This window comes from Hyaena hyaena, unplaced genomic scaffold, assembly GCF_003009895.1.
Source record: "Hyaena hyaena isolate Hyena2069 unplaced genomic scaffold, ASM300989v1 scaffold_61, whole genome shotgun sequence".
Classification (NCBI taxonomy): domain Eukaryota; kingdom Metazoa; phylum Chordata; class Mammalia; order Carnivora; family Hyaenidae; genus Hyaena; species Hyaena hyaena.
In genome coordinates, this window is record NW_024080693.1 from 1,578,985 (window position 1) to 1,597,671 (window position 18,687).

General features: G+C 47.2%; 1 protein-coding gene across 1 annotated transcript in view; it reads right to left on the reverse strand.

Annotated features, from left to right (window-relative positions):
- Nucleotides 1–18,355, reverse strand: part of TDRD12 (tudor domain containing 12) — a 73,756-nt gene extending 55,401 nt beyond the window's left edge. The window contains exons 1-5 of the mRNA XM_039231896.1: nucleotides 18,152–18,355; nucleotides 8,306–8,464; nucleotides 5,491–5,627; nucleotides 3,674–3,793; nucleotides 692–747 (exon numbers count right to left, since the gene is read on the reverse strand). Of these exons, the coding sequence (XP_039087827.1) occupies nucleotides 692–747; nucleotides 3,674–3,793; nucleotides 5,491–5,627; nucleotides 8,306–8,464; nucleotides 18,152–18,175 (496 nt within the window). The 5' untranslated portion in view covers nucleotides 18,176–18,355. The remainder of the gene's footprint in view (nucleotides 1–691; nucleotides 748–3,673; nucleotides 3,794–5,490; nucleotides 5,628–8,305; nucleotides 8,465–18,151) is intronic.
- Between the last annotated feature and the right edge of the window lie 332 nt (nucleotides 18,356–18,687).

An 18,687-nucleotide genomic window follows, 5' to 3' on the forward strand; every position in this document is an offset into this window, starting at 1 on the left:
CGCAGTTCCAGGCTTGGGCACCTTCAGGCCCTATGCAAACGTGGTTCATGTCACCACTGTCACCACCACTTATGGGCGAGGAGACGGGGCTCATAGAAGGCTGCAGGGCAGGATGCAATCCCTGGTGCTCTGCCTCCTCCACCCCTGTATCTCCCAGTGTTCCCCAGTGGGCTCCCAGTGCCCACACTCTGCAGCCAGAGACCCTCCCAACCTCTCCTGTCTCCCAGGTCCCAGCATCTGGCTCTCCTGCTACCTAGACACCAGGGCGGTGCAGGGGCGGGGTCAGGACCCCAGCAGGTGCCAGGCAGCACCCAGCCATCTCACATCCTAGATCGGCAATAATGATCATTACACATCCCTGAAAAAGGCAAGGCTTTCCGTGAGTTGCTGGCTTAGCGACGTGCACAGACACGTATTTTGCAGTACACGGCTTGCATGCACGCCAAGGGGCGGGTCTTATTGTGGGGGAAGGAGCCCTCACCCAAACAGCCCCTTTCTCATGTCAACTCTCCCTTATGGACAGCCACACCCACCCGCAAAGTTTCAGGGGTGCAGAGTCACTGTGATGCAGGGTGGGAGGAGCACCAGGTAACAGATGAACACACACGTCTCAAGCCCCTGCGCCAACAGAAAGCTAACCCCCCTGGGGGTCAGGTCAAAGCAGGCTGCGGCGATGATGCACCTGCCTTACCTTTCAGGATGTTCTGAAAGTACTGAATAGCTGCGCTGTCCCACTTCTTGGCAGGTCTGCAACAGTAAACAGATGCCGCCTTATCAAACACAAATGTGAGGCTGGGACACCAACATCTCTTTGCAAGCCACCCGCTGGCTGCTTCTGACACTGTGTGGTGAACATGTGATGCGGGGGCCCGGGGAGGTGGGCCTGGCTCTGCCCTGGGCAGGGGGGTGGGGGGGAGGGTGGTCCCAGCCGCGCCCTGCAGGGGACTCCTCCTGCCACTGTCTCTGCTGCCACCCAGTGCAGGGCCTCACAGAGAACAGGCCCCCTTGGGGCTTCCTGAGCGGCCCACGCCCACCACTAGTGCATCGCCTGTCCCCTCACCAGTGTCCCCTCCCCAGAGACCTGAGACATATGTCTCTCCGGCCAGAACACAGGCTCCCGGAGCAGGGACGCTGAGTGTGCAGCGCTGGTTAGGCCAAGACGGTAAGAGCGGCTGGGGGACAGTGGCCATCAGCGCCTCACGCCATCCCCACCCGGCCAGCACTCTCCCCTGCCTCCAGCTTTCTCCCATCACCTTGCCCTTCCCTGTGCTCTGGAAAGAAATCCCTAAGGGCTGTAGGCGGTGGAAGACAAGGAGTATTTGGAAGCAAGGAACAAAAATAACGGAAGTTCAGGGCAGAGTGACAGGTTTTCTGTCTCCGCCAGTTTCACTCCCCAGAGACGCCACCACCAGGCTCCGGGCGCTGTTTTAGGGATCAAATGAAGTAACATACATAAAGCATCCAGCCCCAGGCCTGGGCTAAGGTTTTATTTTATTTTTACTAAAACAGATATTTAGCACATTACTTCAAGAAAATCAAAGGGTTTGTAAAAGGAGGCAAAAAAAAAAAATTGAGACAGTGCTTCTAAAACCTTGCTACACACACAAAAATGACCTAGTAAGGTTTAAAAAAATGAAAGAAAATGGCCTAAAGGAAAAAATCAATCTAGGCTATTACAGGTAAACCAATCATTCAGTCTGTTTCCTTCTCATACACAAAGAACCACCACATGAAGAGATACCAACTTTATAAGCTAGAGAAACGCAAATTAAAAACAAAATGCCATTTTCACCCAGCAAACAAGCAGAAATAAAAAAAAAATTAGTCAACACTGCACGAGGAAAGAGCACTCCACACTCCAGTGATGCGAGAATAACCTGCTAGGGCCCTGGAGGACCGTTGGACAAAATCCACAGAGACTGTAAAACACACATTGACCCAGACGTTCCCGATGCAGTGCAAACACAAAGGTACCACATGTGCCCGCCCAGAGGGGGTGTCCGAGGCTGGGGACGGTGCCTGGGGAGCACCGCAGTGCTGGGAAGGTGGTGACGCAGATGGGGGAGAACAAGAAACCGTCTGCCTCTGAGGGGCAGCTGGGCGTGGACAGAGCGCCCCGATGCCAGCCCTGGAGGGAAGGAGCTGGCTGCCCCGGAAGTGGGACGGGGAGGGGGCAGGGGCTGCTGCTGTGTGGGGGACCCACTCTCCCACGGTCTCCGAGGGCAGAGGCCATGTGGGCTGGCCGCAGGGAGCCTGGCGGGGCGCCCTGGCATCGGCAGGGACAAGCTGGCTCATGGTGCAGCTTCTGAGGCTAGCCACGGGCGAGGCACTCACCCTCTCAAGGGAACTGTAGGTGCGGGGGGGCGGGGACTGGGAACGGAGGGTCTCCACAGATCCCACGAAAGCCTCCACAAGAGGGGTGGCCTCCCGGTTCAGAGAACACAATGCAACATCATCAGGACATGCCAATTAAGCCCAAAGTGTGCCAGGCCTTACAGTTTTTCTTCCCACAATGCCACAGTCCTGAGGGCGGTGGGTTACCAGGTGGCAGGGGAGGGCTGCCCCAGGACCTCAGGTAGCACTTGGTCAAGACAGCGGAGGGGCGCCTGGGTGGCTCAGTCAGTTAAGTGTCTGACTTCGGCTCAGGTCATGATCTCATGGTTCATGGGTTTGAGCCCCGCGTCGGGCTCTCTGCTGACAGCTCAGAGCCTGGAGCCTGTTTCAGATTCGGTGCCTCCCTCTCTCTCTGACCCTCCTCTGCTCATGCTGTCTTTCTCTCTCAGAAATAAATAAAACATTAAAAATTTGAAGAAAAAAAAAAAAGACAGTGGAGCTTGAAGCCACACCCCTGCAGAGGTACTGCCCAATGCAGGGACCCATCCTGCACTAAAATTGGCGATGCAGCCGAACCCTAGGAAAGCGAGGCAAAGGCGGGAGGGAGCGGATGATATGTGCACACGTACACGCGTGCGTGTACCTCTCTCCATACCATGTTTTATAGGCATTTATCCACATTCTTGCGGGAAATGTTCTGTACACAGTGCTCTGGAAACACTCTAGCTGGCTCTCAAGAGGGGAATGGTTAAGGTCAGCAGACAGCCAGTTATGTTCACCACAGAAAGTCCAACAGTAGAAGGTAGTACATGCACTAGCGGAGAGCTTCAGCACACATTCTTAGGTTAAATGTGCAGAGAAGGCAGTGTGTTCTGATTTTCATGAAAGGCTCCATGCAAATGAACACAGAAAGCACTGAATGAGAGCTGCAAATTCAGAGTCTGGACAGGTCACAGAGGCCTGGGTGGGGAGAGAGAGGCTGGAGAAAAATGTGATGGGCTTTTTTTTTTTTAATACTCCATAAAGCTACATGCCAAAGTGTCTCTTTACAGTTAATTTACTACTTTTTCCAATTAAAAAAAAAATCGCAGAGCACAGAGCTCGGGCTCCCCTGTAAGGGCCCCTCAACTGCAGCCTCTACAGAGGGGGCTACCCAGGGCACTGGGCTTCACGGCCGGGTTCCAGGATCCACACACACCGACTCAGAAGCTGCCTCGTGAGGAACAAAGTGGCCACCACCCTCAGCACCACCCAAGGGGAAGAGGTTCACTATCAACATCGTCCACTTGATTTCGTGACTTTTACCCACGATTTGGCATCTGTCACAGGCAGCACTTACACGATTTCAGCGCTGTCTTCGCAGAAGTCAATGTGTAACGTAACCGGCTTCGTGCAGTACAGTCTGAATTTCTTCGCGCGGTAGGGAAGCTGCATAAAGGTTTCTACTGCAACTCGGATGCTTAAGGGCAAAACAGAAACAGTTCCATTACAAAGAAAACTTCCACGTGAGGTATTTCTTTTAAAGCACACCAATGTGATTAACATACTTAAGACACACAAAAACCAATTCTTTCTGTTTCTAACATAGCCACCAACAGCAGGAAGTAACTATCAGACATTTGCTCAAGTGGGGGGGGGGATGGAACTGGTTCTTGGGGTGGGGAGCAAAGCACAGATACGTGAATAGCACATGAGTGGATATTCAGTGTATCTGCTGTTAAGACTTCATGATGTGGGGGCGGAAGGTACTAGAAAAATTACATCTAACATGGCTCCTCAGACTGAGAAAACACTAGGAAATAATGCACAATCTCGTGAAGTTTATTCAATTGAAGATTTTTAAACATCAGTTTCAATACACAACCAGAATTACCATGAAATTTCTGTAAATGAGCAGAAACTTTGGGTTTTCTGAGCCAGTGTTTTTATAATTCATGTTCATCAACTCTGCAAAATGAGGGACTCAGACTTGAAAAACACGTTCAGCACGTCCATTTCCATTCTTCAGGCAAACGATAGACCACCTGCATGTACCGTTCCAACAAAAGCGGGTTCTCGATGCCCCATACGGGCAGCCTGACCTCGCCCTGTCTCAACCATTCATAAAAAGGTGGCTGTCCTAACCGCTCCCCCGCAAGGCCCCCCGGAGCTCTGTTTTAATCACAGAGTTCTCTTGCCCAAAACAAGCTTAACTTAAACTCCAAATACTAAAACTCTTTCCAAACAATTCAACACGACATTTACTTTTATAACAACTATGGTTATTTATAAAGGCACAGAATCATGAGGGAGAAAGGCAACTATTTTTTTCTTAAATATCTGCCAATTCCCAATGTCTGATAAGCCCTTCTGCCATGAAATTCTTCTACTCAAGATAAACCTCTCATTGCAACTAAAGTCTTTTGGAAGAAGGGTCCTCAAATTAATTATGAAACCAATATCCTCTGACTCTGGGACAGGAAACGATAAAAAAATTACCACAAAGCCTTGCTTGTTGATAGTGCTTTCTAATGTCCTGGTAGGCGGTCCTGGAGTAAATGAGGACTCCTTGTCAACTGTCTCCCCACCTTATGTGACTGATGGTCGCGCCCCCACTCTGCGAAGTAAAATGACCAGGAATACTTAGATAGGTGTGCTAATCCCCGCAATGGGAGGCTGCACCACCACACGTCCCCTCTGGGGGGACAAGATGACCTTCTGCCTCCCTGAGGACCCACTTCGTCACCTGACCACACTAAGGGGGGAGACCAGGAAGGAAGGTGGAAGAAGGCTGCCTGAGGAATCCTCACTTTGCCCACTTGCTCTTAACACTGACTGCATGTAGAATTGGAACCCGCAAGCTGCTCCTACATGAAGCTAAAATAATCCCAGTTTTATGACCTCTATCCCTTACTTTAAAAATTGACGCTCTCCTTTAAAACTAGTATTTGTCTCCTTAAAAAGCATCAGGCAAAATAAATACGTATGTACTCTTTAATTAATTTATTTTGAGAGAGAGAGAGAACACACACAAATGAGTAAGGAACAGAGAGAGAGAAAGGAAGAGAGAAGCGGGACTCACCCGACGCAGGGCTCGAACTCACGAAAACTACGAGATCATGACCTGAGCTGAAGCCAGGTGCTTCAAGACTGAGCCACCCAGGTGCCCATACGTACTTTTTAGATTTCACCGGGATGTACTTGGCAAAATCCACCAGGAAGCACTCCGCCAGGTGATGGTCGGCCGAAGACACGAGGGACTTAATGACAGCCCTGCACCAGCGCTTCAGTTCCTGGCAGTAAACCACACAGACCTACGAAGTAAACGGTGTGAAGACCTCAAGTCACGGGGGACAACGGAAGGTGCTCCCAAACCATCTCCACCCACACCCTACCTCACAGAAAGGCGTGTGTGGAGGCGGGGCTGCCACACTAACCCCCGCTGGGCGGGGAATAGGAACACAGGGCACCCCAATCCTTTTTCATTGCTTCTCTTACTATAGTTGGACTCCTTAACTGAGGACAATTTTTTTTGAAAGCCAAATAAGGAGAATGCACTGCTTTGCCTTCTCAAATCGGAAACAAAGCATACAAATAATGGTCAGTGACGTGGCTAGACCCCCCATGACACCGCACCCCAGGCTCGGCTTCCCCATCCTGCTCCCCTGGGGCTTTTCCTGCTCGCCAACAGTTGTTTACTCTCAGTCACAACTGAATGTTGACTCCAGGACCCTATGGACGCCTGTCTTCTGTCCCGCCATGTTCCTGGCACCTAGAGCAGTGCCTGTGACGCACAAAGTCTTCGAAAACCACCTAAATGCCTGCAGCTTGTTTTTAGGGAAACCGCCCTGCAGGAGTGACAGCCGCCTGGCACCCCGAACGTCCCCAGGACTGCCTGGCCAGAGCAGACTCGACTGCAACCCAGACAAGCAAACCAGATGCTGACCACAGGCTCGCGAGGGGCCCAACGGGGAAGACGTGAGCCAACAGAGACTGCCGCCCTTGGGAACTGGGCCGGACGCTAGATGCAGCCACCCTGCAAGGGCTGGCTTCTCAGGAGCCTCACAGGATTCCAAAGCCAAAGGACTCAAGAGAAATCTTGCAAAAGGACGGAGAATATTTCTGTTTAACGCTTAGGTCAAAGCAACTTGTAGGAATGGTGTAAACAGTTAATAGTTGACACAGCTAGTCGGCTTTGACCTGGCGACTCACAGGGCTTCCGCTAGCCCGAAGTGGGGTAACTGAAGCATCAGGAACAGGGATTACTACTGATGAATACATTAAAACCCATGAGTTCAATACAGTACTTAAGGGGCGCCTGGGTGGCTCAGTCGGTTAGGCGTCCGACTTCGGCTCAGGTCATGATCTCACAGTTTGTGGGTTTGAGCCCCGTGTCGGGCTCTGTGCTGACTGCTCAGATCCTGTGTCTCCATCTCTCTCTGACCCTCCCCTGCTCATGCTGTCGCTGTCTCTCTCTCTCTCAGAAATAAAAAATTAAAAAAAAAATTTTTTTTTAAATACAGTACTTAAAAAATGAAAAGAAGGAGAGAAAAACAACATAAATCTCTGACACTGGTGTAGGTAACTGGGCACAAATCACTAGGCGGAAGGCAGAACACTGGGAAGGAAAAGAATTAAGCAACTTTCCTACCTTTCCAGCAGGAACTGTACTACTTCAGGGTCACTGAACCATCTTAATAGGGGAGAGAAAGTTCTCTGCAGATGAATTCGGACTCATGAATACAGAAAGAATGTGAAAAGGACCATTTTGCAAGCTCAACTGGAAGGGCTGATTCCGGCCGTGCTGGTCACCGTGTGGTGCTGTCAGTCAGGGCAAGAAGAGCTGTCAGGCAGACCCCACCCGGAGGGAAGGCTCAGGCTGTCACCGTCTGAATCTGCTGGTCTTCACCCAAAGTGAGATTACTTCCAAAGTCAATGCAGGATGAAGCTCTCAGTCCCAACCACTCTGACAGGGGTCGGGGGGAGGGGAGGAGGAGGAAGTAACCCTAAATCTAATCAAAGCTTTATCTTTAACTAACAGTCCACATAAAACAGAGGGGAAGGAGTGGGGCGCCTGGGTGGCTTAGTCGGTTGAGCGTCCGACTTTCGCTTAGGTCATGATCTCGCGGTTCGTGGGTTTGAGCCCTAGGTCGGGCTCTGTGCTGACTGCCAGCTCAGAGCCTGGAGCCTGTTTCAGAGTCTGTCACTCCCTCTCTCTCTGACCCTCCCCTGCTCATGCTGTCTCTCTCTCTTTCCTAGAAATGGATAAAACATTAAAAAAAACAAACAGAGGGGAAGGAGGGAAAGTTCACCACCACCACAAGAAGGCACTCAGGCTACCCAAATTGTGGAATATTTTGAAAGGGCAATTGACCGGGTTTCATTTCTTCAACAAGTCAGTAGTATGGAGAAAAAAAAAAATGTTATTACTGATGGATTTTTTTTGGAAGGGGGAAGGAATTCAAATTATTTCTAATTTTTCTCATAGTTTATAAATCTTTTCCTATCATGCTATTACAAAAATTCAAACTCTCCTGAAAAATGACTGATATGTAGAGAGAATCAATGAGCCTGGGAGCCAATGTCAAGAAAGGAAGGAGGGGCCGTGACTTCAAGTAAGGAAAATAAACAAGGGTGAGTTGGTCAAAGTCATGAGCAGCAAAAGAGAGGCATCACCCTAGACCAAAAACTCCCATGCCCTCTTGCCTGGGCCCTCACACCTGTGATGGATTTGGAATCCATTGGCTCCCTGCCCCCAGGAGGACCACCCCAATGCCCCAATTTGGATGACATTTCATCTCCTGATGCCCCACATGAACCTTCAACAACCTCCGCTTTCCAAGACCAGCCTGAATCTTGTGCAGCCGGAAGAACCTAACACAAGGCAATGATTATAAGCAATTAAAATACGCTAAAAGCTTGTATCCACAAAACAGTGTACATTTCAAGTAGTAGTTCAAGACACAGTGCTTAAAGCACATTAGATACATACCTGCCCTTCTTCCAACGTTAATGGCTTTATTTCTATATCTTGATACATGCTATTATAGAAGTCATTCATGGCACTATTTAGTTTTTGATAATCAACTTCATGATCTAAAAAGGGACTACATCCTTTTATAATAACCCAGAAGCATCCCGGATCTTCAATCTGTAAAAATTGTAAAAGACAAACAAAACAATGCATGATTTAAAAGTAAAGCCATAAAATAATAAACCTTAGAAGCATGGTAACTGTTATTAACTTACATGATCTAACAAATTCTTGATGCGTATCTCTGTCTTAAATAGTCACACCAAAGGCAAAAGATAAAAGACCCTTCACATATAGATCAACTCATTACGCTGTACACCTCAAACTTACAGAATGTTATATGTCAATTATATTTCAATAAAGCTGGGAAAAAAAGGTATAAGATGCAAAGATAAAATCCTAAAACACATAAAAATAAAAAAACACCGGGGCGCCTGGATGGCTTAGTCGGTTAAGCGTCCGACTTTCGCTTAGGTCATGATCTCGAGGTTTGTGGGTTCGAGCCCCGCGTTGGGCTCTGTGCTGACTGCCAGCTCAGAGCCTGGAGCCTGTTTCAGAGTCTGTGTCTCCCTCTCTCTCTGACCCTCCCCTGTCTCTCTCTCTCTCTCTCCTAGAAATAAATAAAAATATTAAAAAATAAATAAAAAAATTAAAAAAATTAAAAAACATAACCAATAATATGTAGTTTTTAATTATGTGCCATGAGTCAAAAAGCAAACTGAGATCAATCCCCTCGATCTCCTATATTTTTTAAATATTTGCAATAAAAAAACAAAAGCAAGGTTCCAAATAATGTTCACCATACGCTGTCTTTTGTAAGAAAGAGAAGGAAATAGGAATACATCTATACTCTGCTCATATTAAAAGGAAGAAATGACAGCAGATAAACCAGAACAGATACAAGTCACTACCTACAAGAAGCCAGGAAGAGAAGGGACAGGGATGAAAGTCAGACTATCTGAATGTATCTAGTTATAGATCAGTGTTCTTAGAAACCAAGATGTTCATTGTTAGAGAGAACACACAAACATAAAATGAAAAGTTAAATTTGAATTGAGGGGGACCTGGGTGGCTCAGTTAAGCGTCCGACTCTTGGTTTCGGCTCAGGTCATGATCTCATAGTTCGTTGAGTTTGAGCCCTGTGTTGGGCTCTGAGCTGCCAGTGCTGAGACTGCTTGGGATCCCTCTCTCTGCCTCTTTCCTGCTCTTTCTCTTTCTCAAAATATATCAACTTTAGGATAAATAAATAAATTTGAATTGAAGTATCAATAGGAACTCACAACTTCTAAAATATACTTATTTCCTAACTCTGCCTACTGAAATGGCTAGAGCAATGACTTCCCAAGACGCTGTTGTTGTTTTACATGTTTTTATTTATTCTTAAGAAAGAGAGCAAGAGTGGGTGAGGGGCAGAGCGAGAGAGGGACACAGAATTTGAAGCAGGCTCCAGGCTCTGAGCTGTCAGCACAGAGCCTGACATGGGGCTCGAACTCACAAGCCATGAGATCATGACCTGAGCCAAAGTTGGTCTCTTAACTGACTGAGCCACCCAGGCGCCCCTCCCCCCAAGACTTTGGATCCTAGGTACTAGATGGCAGGAATACAGGTGTTCACTTCAAACGTTCTCTTTTTATAAATGTTTGACTATTTTAATAGTAAATTGTTGGAAAAAAGAACAGAGAGAGGGCCATTCTGGCTCCAGTTCATGGCAGAATAGTTTACACGGACTAACCCCCTACAAGCAACAATGAGAAGCCCTAGAAAAAAAACACAAAATAACAATTTGAAGGCCCTGGAGAGACTAGACCCGGAGGGACTGGATGCTTGCCAGGCGGGGTACACCTTGGGTGAGATCCATGTTTGGGTACAGCTTTCCAGCCCAGGCTGAGGGGCTACGACACAGGCAGAAAGCCACAGTGTGGGGCATGAGGAAGCAGAGAATGGAGTTTGGCGCTCCAGGAGTAGCTGTAAGTTTAGGGAGAAATTCTGAATGCGCTGCACTGGGCAGAGCCAAGTCCTTGGCAAGGCTGCATCGCCCAGGTAAGAGCCCAGCAGCCCAGAGAAAAGCAACCATTATAGGGCGGACAGGAACACCACAGGTTTAGCTGCTGCCTGTGAGAACTGCACACTCTTGCATGTGACACCCCCTAATCTCTGTACTGGGAGGCGTGTCCCGAGGACGATCCCAGCCCTGTAAGATGCCTGCCTGGGGAACCCCAAGGCTGCCAGGGCAACTCACGGTCTGCTGTAGCCAACCTCCCACAGAGCTGCTCCACCTCCCTTCCTGTGAGCATTTCCTCAAGAGGGCCTACAGGTGCCCGTCCTTCCTGTCCCCTTGAGATGTGCACGCCTCTCCCACTGCTCAGGAGTCTTTCTCAAGGACTCGAAAGCCATTCCTGTGACCTGGAATCAGCCAGGCGGCAGGGACAGAAGCCTCCTTCCTGGGCTAGCAGACATGCTGGCCTAATCACAGGACACTGACCAGCCCTGGGTTGGTTTTCACAGGAGCCCCTCCCCTCCTCTTCCTCTGCCTTCCTTTACAGAGCTCGGCCACCACTGCCCTTCCCCAGCTCCTTCACAGCCAGCAGCCAAGGCTCTAACTACTGTTGGCCCTTGTCCCTGGCACCCATCACAGGATAGCGTCTGTGAGTCCTGCCAAATTACAGAGGCTTGGTAGGCACCGCAGGCCCTCCACAGAGCCCCCTGACGTGTCACGCCTAAGAATGCAAGATCACGCTTTCGGGCAAAGTAAAACGTGGCCTAGCAGTAAGGGCCAAAGCAAACAGGTGCTTGAAAAGCATAAACCAAGCCTCCCAGAGGGAGGACAGAGCAAGTGCCTAAGGCACAGGTCAACACACTTTAGCAGAACCACAATATCCAGGGCAGCAATTACCAGCCATGTAAAGAGTCGAATAGGTGGTATGTGGCCAAGGAAAACAACACTGAGTAGAAGAAAGTGAAGCCAAGACTGCCCAGGTGTTGACATGAACTGGCAAGGACTTAAAAGGAGCTGTTATACAGTCAGTTGAGCGTCCAGCCTCGGCACAGGTCATGATCTCATGGTTTGTGGGTTCGAGCCCCACATTGGGCTCTGTGCTGACAGCCCAGAGCCTGGAGCCTGCTTTGGATTCTGTGTCTCTCTCCTTCTCTGCCCTTCCCCTGCTCATCTGTGTCTCCCTCTACCTCTCAAAAAAAATAAAATAAACATTAAGGAAAAAAGCACCTGTTTTAAATATGCACAACAACTTAAGGATAAGATGGTTATACTGCGTTTGTTTTCTCAAGAGAAGAATCTCATGTAAAAAATAGAAACTACTAACAAAAAAACCCTTTTGAAAAGGTTAATTCCAGACCTAAAAAGTAAAACACACACAAAAAAATTTACTAGTGGCCTGCTCAGGACAATCATTCAACACCATACAAGAGGTGCTTGTTGGTATAATATGATGAGAAAAAGATTTTCAGGAAGATTGGAAATGAAGAAAGAAAACTGTCTCTATTCACAAACAAGAACATCTACATAGAAAATCCTAAAGAATCTACCAAAAATATATTAGAGCCAGTAAGCGGCTGTAACGAGGTTCCAGGGTACAAGGTCAAATAATAAATTCAATTGTACATCATACTCCAGCAATGAAAACTGGAGATGTAACTTTTAAAAAGTGCACCAAAAAACAGGAATTACTGAAATGAATTTAACAAAATATGTGCAAAATGTGTGTTGAAAGGTATACAAACTAATGAACTAGATCAAGGAAGACCTTTAATGCCAATATACAGTGTTCACTGATAAGATGTTAAAGTTCTCCTCAACGATCTATAAATACAACTCCATCCCATCAGAAATTGAGAAATTGCTGAACTCATTATGAAATTCTTATTAGAAAGGCAAAGGAACTAGAATGGTCCAAAAAATTCTGAAAAATAACAAGAGTGTTGGAAGATTTGAACCATCCGATTTCGAGACTTACCATAAAGCCACAGTAATCAGAACAATGTGACACTGGAGAAAGCACAGACACATAAAACAAGAGAAACAGACCCACACATGATCAATTAAGTTTCAATAAAGGCACAAAACCAATTTACTAGAGAAAGGGTAGTTCTGTAACAAATGATACTAGAACAATTAGGTATCCATATGCACAAAAATGAACTTTGATCCATTCCTTGTACCAATACAAAAATTAACTCAGATAAATCATATATCTAAAATATAAAAACTGTTAAACTTCTCAAAGAATACATGGGGGAAGGGTACCTGGGTGGTTCAGCCAGTTAATGTCTGACTCTTGGTTTCGGCTAAGTTCATGATTTCGATGACCGTGATTTTGTGGGTTTGAACCCTGCATCGGGCTCCGTGCTAACAATGTGGAGCCTGCTTAGGATTCTCTCCCTCTCTCTCTCTGCTCTTCCTCTGCTTGCTCTCTCTGTCTCTCTCAAAACTGAATCAACTTAAAAAAAATTTTTTTTAATTTAAAAGAATACACGGGAAAATCTTTGTGAATCTTTGTTAGGCAAAGATTTCTTAGATATAACACCAAAAGTATAATTTGTATGAGCCAAAATTGACAAATGGACTTAACCCAAATTAAAAACTAATGCTCCTTTTTTTTTTTAAGTTTTTATTTATATCTTGAGAGAGAGTGTGTATGCACACAAGCAGGGAAGGGGCAGGGGGAGAGAAAGAGAGTGAAAGTGAGCGAAAGAGAGAGAGAGAGAGAGAGAGGGACCAAGACCAAAGCAGGCCCCTCACTGTCAGTGCAAAGCCCAACACAGGGCTCGATCTCATGAACTGTGAGATCACAACTTGAGTCAAAATCAAGAGTTGGAACCTTGACCAACTGAGCCCCACCGGGCACCCCAAAAACTTCTGTTCATTGAAAGATATTACTAAGCAGAAGAAAAGCCATAAACTGGGAGAAAATATTTGCAAATCACATCCAACAAAGAACTTCATCCACCATACATAAACTCTAAAAACTCCCTAAGAAAACAACCAATTAGAAAAATGGACAGATATGAACAGACACTTGACCAAAATAGACTGAAGGACAGCAAACAAGCACCTGAAAAAGTGATTAACATATCACCTGTCATTAGAAGATGCACATTAAAATCACAATGAGATACCATTATACACCAAACATTACCAGAATGGCTAAAATTTATAAAACTGACCATTTCACAGGCTGGTGAGGATGCAGAGAAACTAGAACTTTTTTTTTTTTTTAAGATTTTATGTTTAAGTAATTTCTACATCCAATGTGGGGCTCGAACTCTCAGCCTCAAGATCGAGAGTCACCCAATCAACCAAATGAGCCGGCCAGTTGCCACGCAACTAGAACACTTCTACGTTGCTGATGGGAATGTAAAATGGTATGTGACTGTGGAAAATTTTCTCATGAAGTTAAACAGACAGGTAATCTAAACCTATTTATCTATGAAATGAAACGTGTTCACACAAAAACTTACATGAAAAGATTACACCAGTGTTATTCATAATCCCCCCAAGCTCTATCAACAACTCGAGTGGCCTTCAACTGGTGCCTACACAAACTGTTGCATATCCATACAATGGACCACTACTCAGCAGTAAAAAGGTTAGACATTATGATTCATGCCAACAAGCCAGGCAGTCTCACAGGTATTGTGCTAAGTCAGGGAAGCCAGACTCAGAGGCTACATCCTACTGCATGATTCCATGTGCATGTTTCCATTTTCACAACGTTCTGGAAAAGGCGAAACTAACAGGGTAAAAAACCATGGCTGCAAAGGATTAGGAGTGCGGCAAAGAAAGAACTACAAAGGAACAGGAGGTAATGGACGGGGGAGGGAACTGCTCTCCATTGTGACTGTAGTGATTACAGGACTGTCTGCATTTTTCAAAATGCCACAGAATTCTAACAATTAGAATTTAAATTAAAACTTGAAAAAAATGTCATGGGATTCTACAGGAAAAATAATGTATTTTACTACATAGAAATCATACCTCAATTTAAAACAGCTTATGGGTTAAAAAAAGATGTGAATCAAGTATGGCAAAATGTTAAAAGATTTGACAAAGCTCAGTGGTGGATGTCCAGGTGTTTGTGATTTTTTTTTTTATAAAATACTTTGTATGTCCAGAATATTCCTTAATAAAAAGTCAGATTTCTAAATTATTTTTAATCACAAGTAATGATTTTTTTTTTCAGCTTCTTGTCCTCTGATATGAAATCATCTTTACAGTATTTTTACTAAAAACGCGTAAACAGGGGTGCCTGGGTGGCTCAGTCAGTTAAGCGTCTGACTTCAGCTCAGGTCATGATTTCACAGTCCATGGGTTCCAGCCCCACACCAGGATCTGTGAAGACAGCTTGGAGCCTGCTTCAGATTCTGTGTCTCCCTCTCTCTCTGCCCCTCCCCCACTTTTGCTCTGTCTCTTTCAAAAATAAATGCTAAAAAAACATTTTTTTTAAATTAAGGCCTCCTTTGAAGTTACTAAAGTGTTTCATGTTTTAAAAAAAAAAAGGCTGACTCTAAAACAAAAAAATGTAGGCCAGGCTCAGTTTTACCAGCCAGGAGATCACGTGCTTTGCTAGGAGAGGCCGGGCTCAGTAGGTTGGGGAGCTCCCCACCTCTGACACTAGCTGCTTCTGGCCAGGGTTCTAAAGCAATACCACCCACACTGCAATCACCAGTCTTGCACATTTCCCTCCCTGCATGGCCGTTTCATTTCCAATGGAAAAAATATCATCTATTGGGGTACCCGGGTGGCTCAGTTCGTTGTGTCCAAATCTCCATCTCAGCTCAGTTTTGTGAGCTTGAGCCCTGCAACTGGCTCTGCGCTGATAGTGTGGAGCCTGCTTGGGATTCTCACTCTCCCCCTCTCTCTGACCTCCCTCAAAATAAATAAATGAACTTTAAAATCAGTGTAATCTTAAAAAATATATATATATATTCTTAAATCTTAAAATTTATACACACACACACACAATTTTGGTCCATTTTTTTCCTCCGCTACTCCTACCATTCAAACTTGAGTAATTTTACTCAAGAAAAAGCAGAGTCCTTTTTCTGGCAATGAGGACTAAGTATTTCACATCACAAATTAATAGGATTTAACCGAATTAGGTGTGCTCTACAATATTTCTTAGGAATGGTTAACTCCTCTTTCCTACATTACTTCCTACTTTATTTATTTCTCTTTACTTTTACTTACCCAGGTAACAATGTAAGGAGGGTCTTGTTTCCTACATTCAATAACGCGTATGTACAGGTGTAATTCAGATCATCTAATCTTTAATTCCTGTTCAATTCCCCTTAGTGTTTAGTATTTCCATAAAAACTTCAGATATTTTAGTCAGACTCTCCCACACCCACTGTAAAAAGGAAGATGCTAATTTTAAAACTTTGTGACAATTCCAGACTAAGACGTGGCCCTCTTACACGCACGCTGTCATGAGGGGTCCCCGGCCTGCTGCTGCTTTGATCTCTGCAAGTCTCCTCCGGGCAGGAAATCTACTCTGAAATACTGTTCGTGGATTCCACGGACAGTACTGAAATCATTTATGTGAGCCAGCAGACAGCTGTTCTTCCCACATTAGTGACGTCACAGCCTCCAGCACTCAGAATGTCACCCATTTCACCCATGGTTAGCTTCTGCCACCCCTCCTGCAGAAGCTGTCCACTTAAAAGGTCTACGCCCGGCTGTCCAGAAACACAGCTTGACTGCAGGGCCAAGGGCCCTGGGGCTTTTCCTGTGCCAATCACTGGCGTATCAAGGATGTCCTGGCTAGTTCTTTTGTCCTGCAGACCCTCTGGGAGAAAAAGCCCAGGTACACCATTCCGACAGCGTCCCACTGCACTGTCCCTGATATAACGGCACACTAGGCTGCTTTCTTAATACTTAATACGTATTCTTTTTTTTTTTAATAGTTTTAATAGTTTATTTTTGAGACAGAGACAGAGCATGAGCGGGGGAGGGGCAGAGAGAGGGAGCCACAGGCTCAGGACTGTCAGCAAAGAACCCAATGTGAGGCTTGAACCCACAAACTGCAAGATCATGAGCTGAGCCAAAGTCGGATGCTTAACCAACTGAGCCACCCAGGCGCCCCTTAATACGTATTCTTAGTCAACACCTTTGTCTTCATTAGCTTTATCGTAACAGGCTTGTAATGCTCGTTGTTTCTATTTCTAAAATCTATGACAATATTAACTGCTAAAATTTAAAAATAATTTTAAGAGTAATTTTAATTGTGCTAAACACCCATAAAATTTGCCATCTTAACGCTGACCGGTGGCATTAACGACATTCCAATTGTCCTGCAACCATCACCACCATCCATTTCCAGAACTCTCTCGAGCTTGCAACACTAAAACTCTGCACCCATTAAACAGTAACTTCCCCTTCCCCCCTTCTCCTCAGCCCCTGGGAAACACCCTCCTACTTTCTGTCTCTATGAATTTAGCTACTCTGGGAACCTCACAGAAGTAGAATCGTACAGCCGTTGTCCTTTTGTATCTGGCTTCACTTAACATCATGTCTTTGAGATCCATCCGTGCTACACCATGTGTCAGAATTGCCTTTTGTTTTAAGGCTGAGTAATATTCCATAGTATGTGTATATATACACACATATATCTATAGGTATCACATTTTGCTTATCCATTCATTTACTGATGGGCAGTTGGGGTAAAAATTTATCCAGCTAAAAGCTAAATTAATCTGGAGAACTACAACTGATACCTTTAACACACTCAGAGAACTACTCCTATATTGTATAGAAAATTTGCTGAGTGTGAACAGGTAAGAAGCGTAAGTGTGGGCAGACCAGAGCTAACAGGGTACAGAAAAGGGTTCTTGGATCCAAGAAAGGGGCTGGCTCACAAGCTTGAGGTTCTGCGAATCCAACTCCTGTCAAAATTCTGCCCCAGTGGATTTGCATGGGGGCAGGATCCACATCGCCAGGAGAGCCCTGTCTTTCCAAAAGAGAAATTGGAGATGCCTGTTTAAGACTGGTGATTGAGAAGAGTTTGCCAGTTAGATCTGAAGCCCCTAAAACTCTTGCAGCAAATCCTCTCTAAAAGTTGGTTAACTTCAAACGTTCCTGAAATCTCCCCGCTCATCTAAATAACACCTAAAACAAGAGGCGGAAAGTTGATGGTTTCTAAAAATCCCATGATTTGCTATGTTCCTCTCCTCTGCCCACAGGAGTATTATTAAAAAAAAAAAAAATGATTTGTATCGGACCGACACCCACTCTTTTTGGTCTGTAAACTCCTCCCTCCAGGTAACCTTGTGAACACGCCCCATCTTCGCCGGCTCCTGCATCCCCAAGCAGCACTCACCTGCAACAGGAAACTGCAGCTGGCGGCAGGCTCGACGCCCCTTCAGCCCCCTCCCAGGACTAAGGATCGGAGCCCCAGGGCGCACGCGTGGGGGAGCCAGGGCCCCGCGGCGCGAGCGGGAAGAGTTTAGAGTGTGAGGGCCGGGGGGATTGGGGGTGGTGTCACAAGAGGGCCCCAGAGTGGGGCTCCACCAGAAAGGACCCCTGTCGGGCGAGGGAACCTGGTGAGGGTCCACGTGGGAGAAGGGGTTCGGTCGGACCCTCCCGCTAAGGTTCCAGATTTGGTAAATACAGGACGCCCAGTAAAATAGGACTTCCGGACAAACAACGGATAACCGTTTGTGTCCCGAACAACGCATGGGCACACCTTAACTGATGTCCCCTGTTGTGAATCTGCGCTCCGGGGTGCCATCCGAGACGGCCCCTGCGCGGGGAGAGGGCAGCCGGCCCGCGGGGACTGGACGCTCGCTCACCTTCAGCACCAGCACGTCGAGCATCTTCCCGCGCGTCGCCGCGGGCCGTCGGAGGACCCGCCCTGCGGAGACAACACCGTCGCGGCCGCGCCCTTTCTCGGATAGTCCCGTCGCCACGCACAGGAAAGGCACTTTGGGGGCGAAACCCGAGGCAGGGCCGGCCTCCGCCCTCCGTGGGGGCCCCGGGCCCGGCAGGCCCGCTCGCAGCGCACCACCCGCGACGCTCCGCGCCCTCCCCGCCGACGTCGCCACGGGCGCGCTCGGTGCTGCGGCACCACGTCCCCGACCCCCGGCCGCGCAAGCCTCGAGGCTTCCAGAAAGCCGCGCTGCGCCAACGGCCCGGACAACGGACGGCCGCCCGGCGCTGTGCGCCGGGTGCGGCGGGGCGGGGCGGGGCGGGGGCGCCGGGAGGAGGGGCGCAGGGGGGCGCGCCGCTGGCCGGGCCACTGGTCACGTGGCCCCCCTCCCCCACCCGGCTCACCCCGTGGTCCCACCCATTCCAAATCAGTTCGCAGTTACTCGCTTGGAGGTCCCCT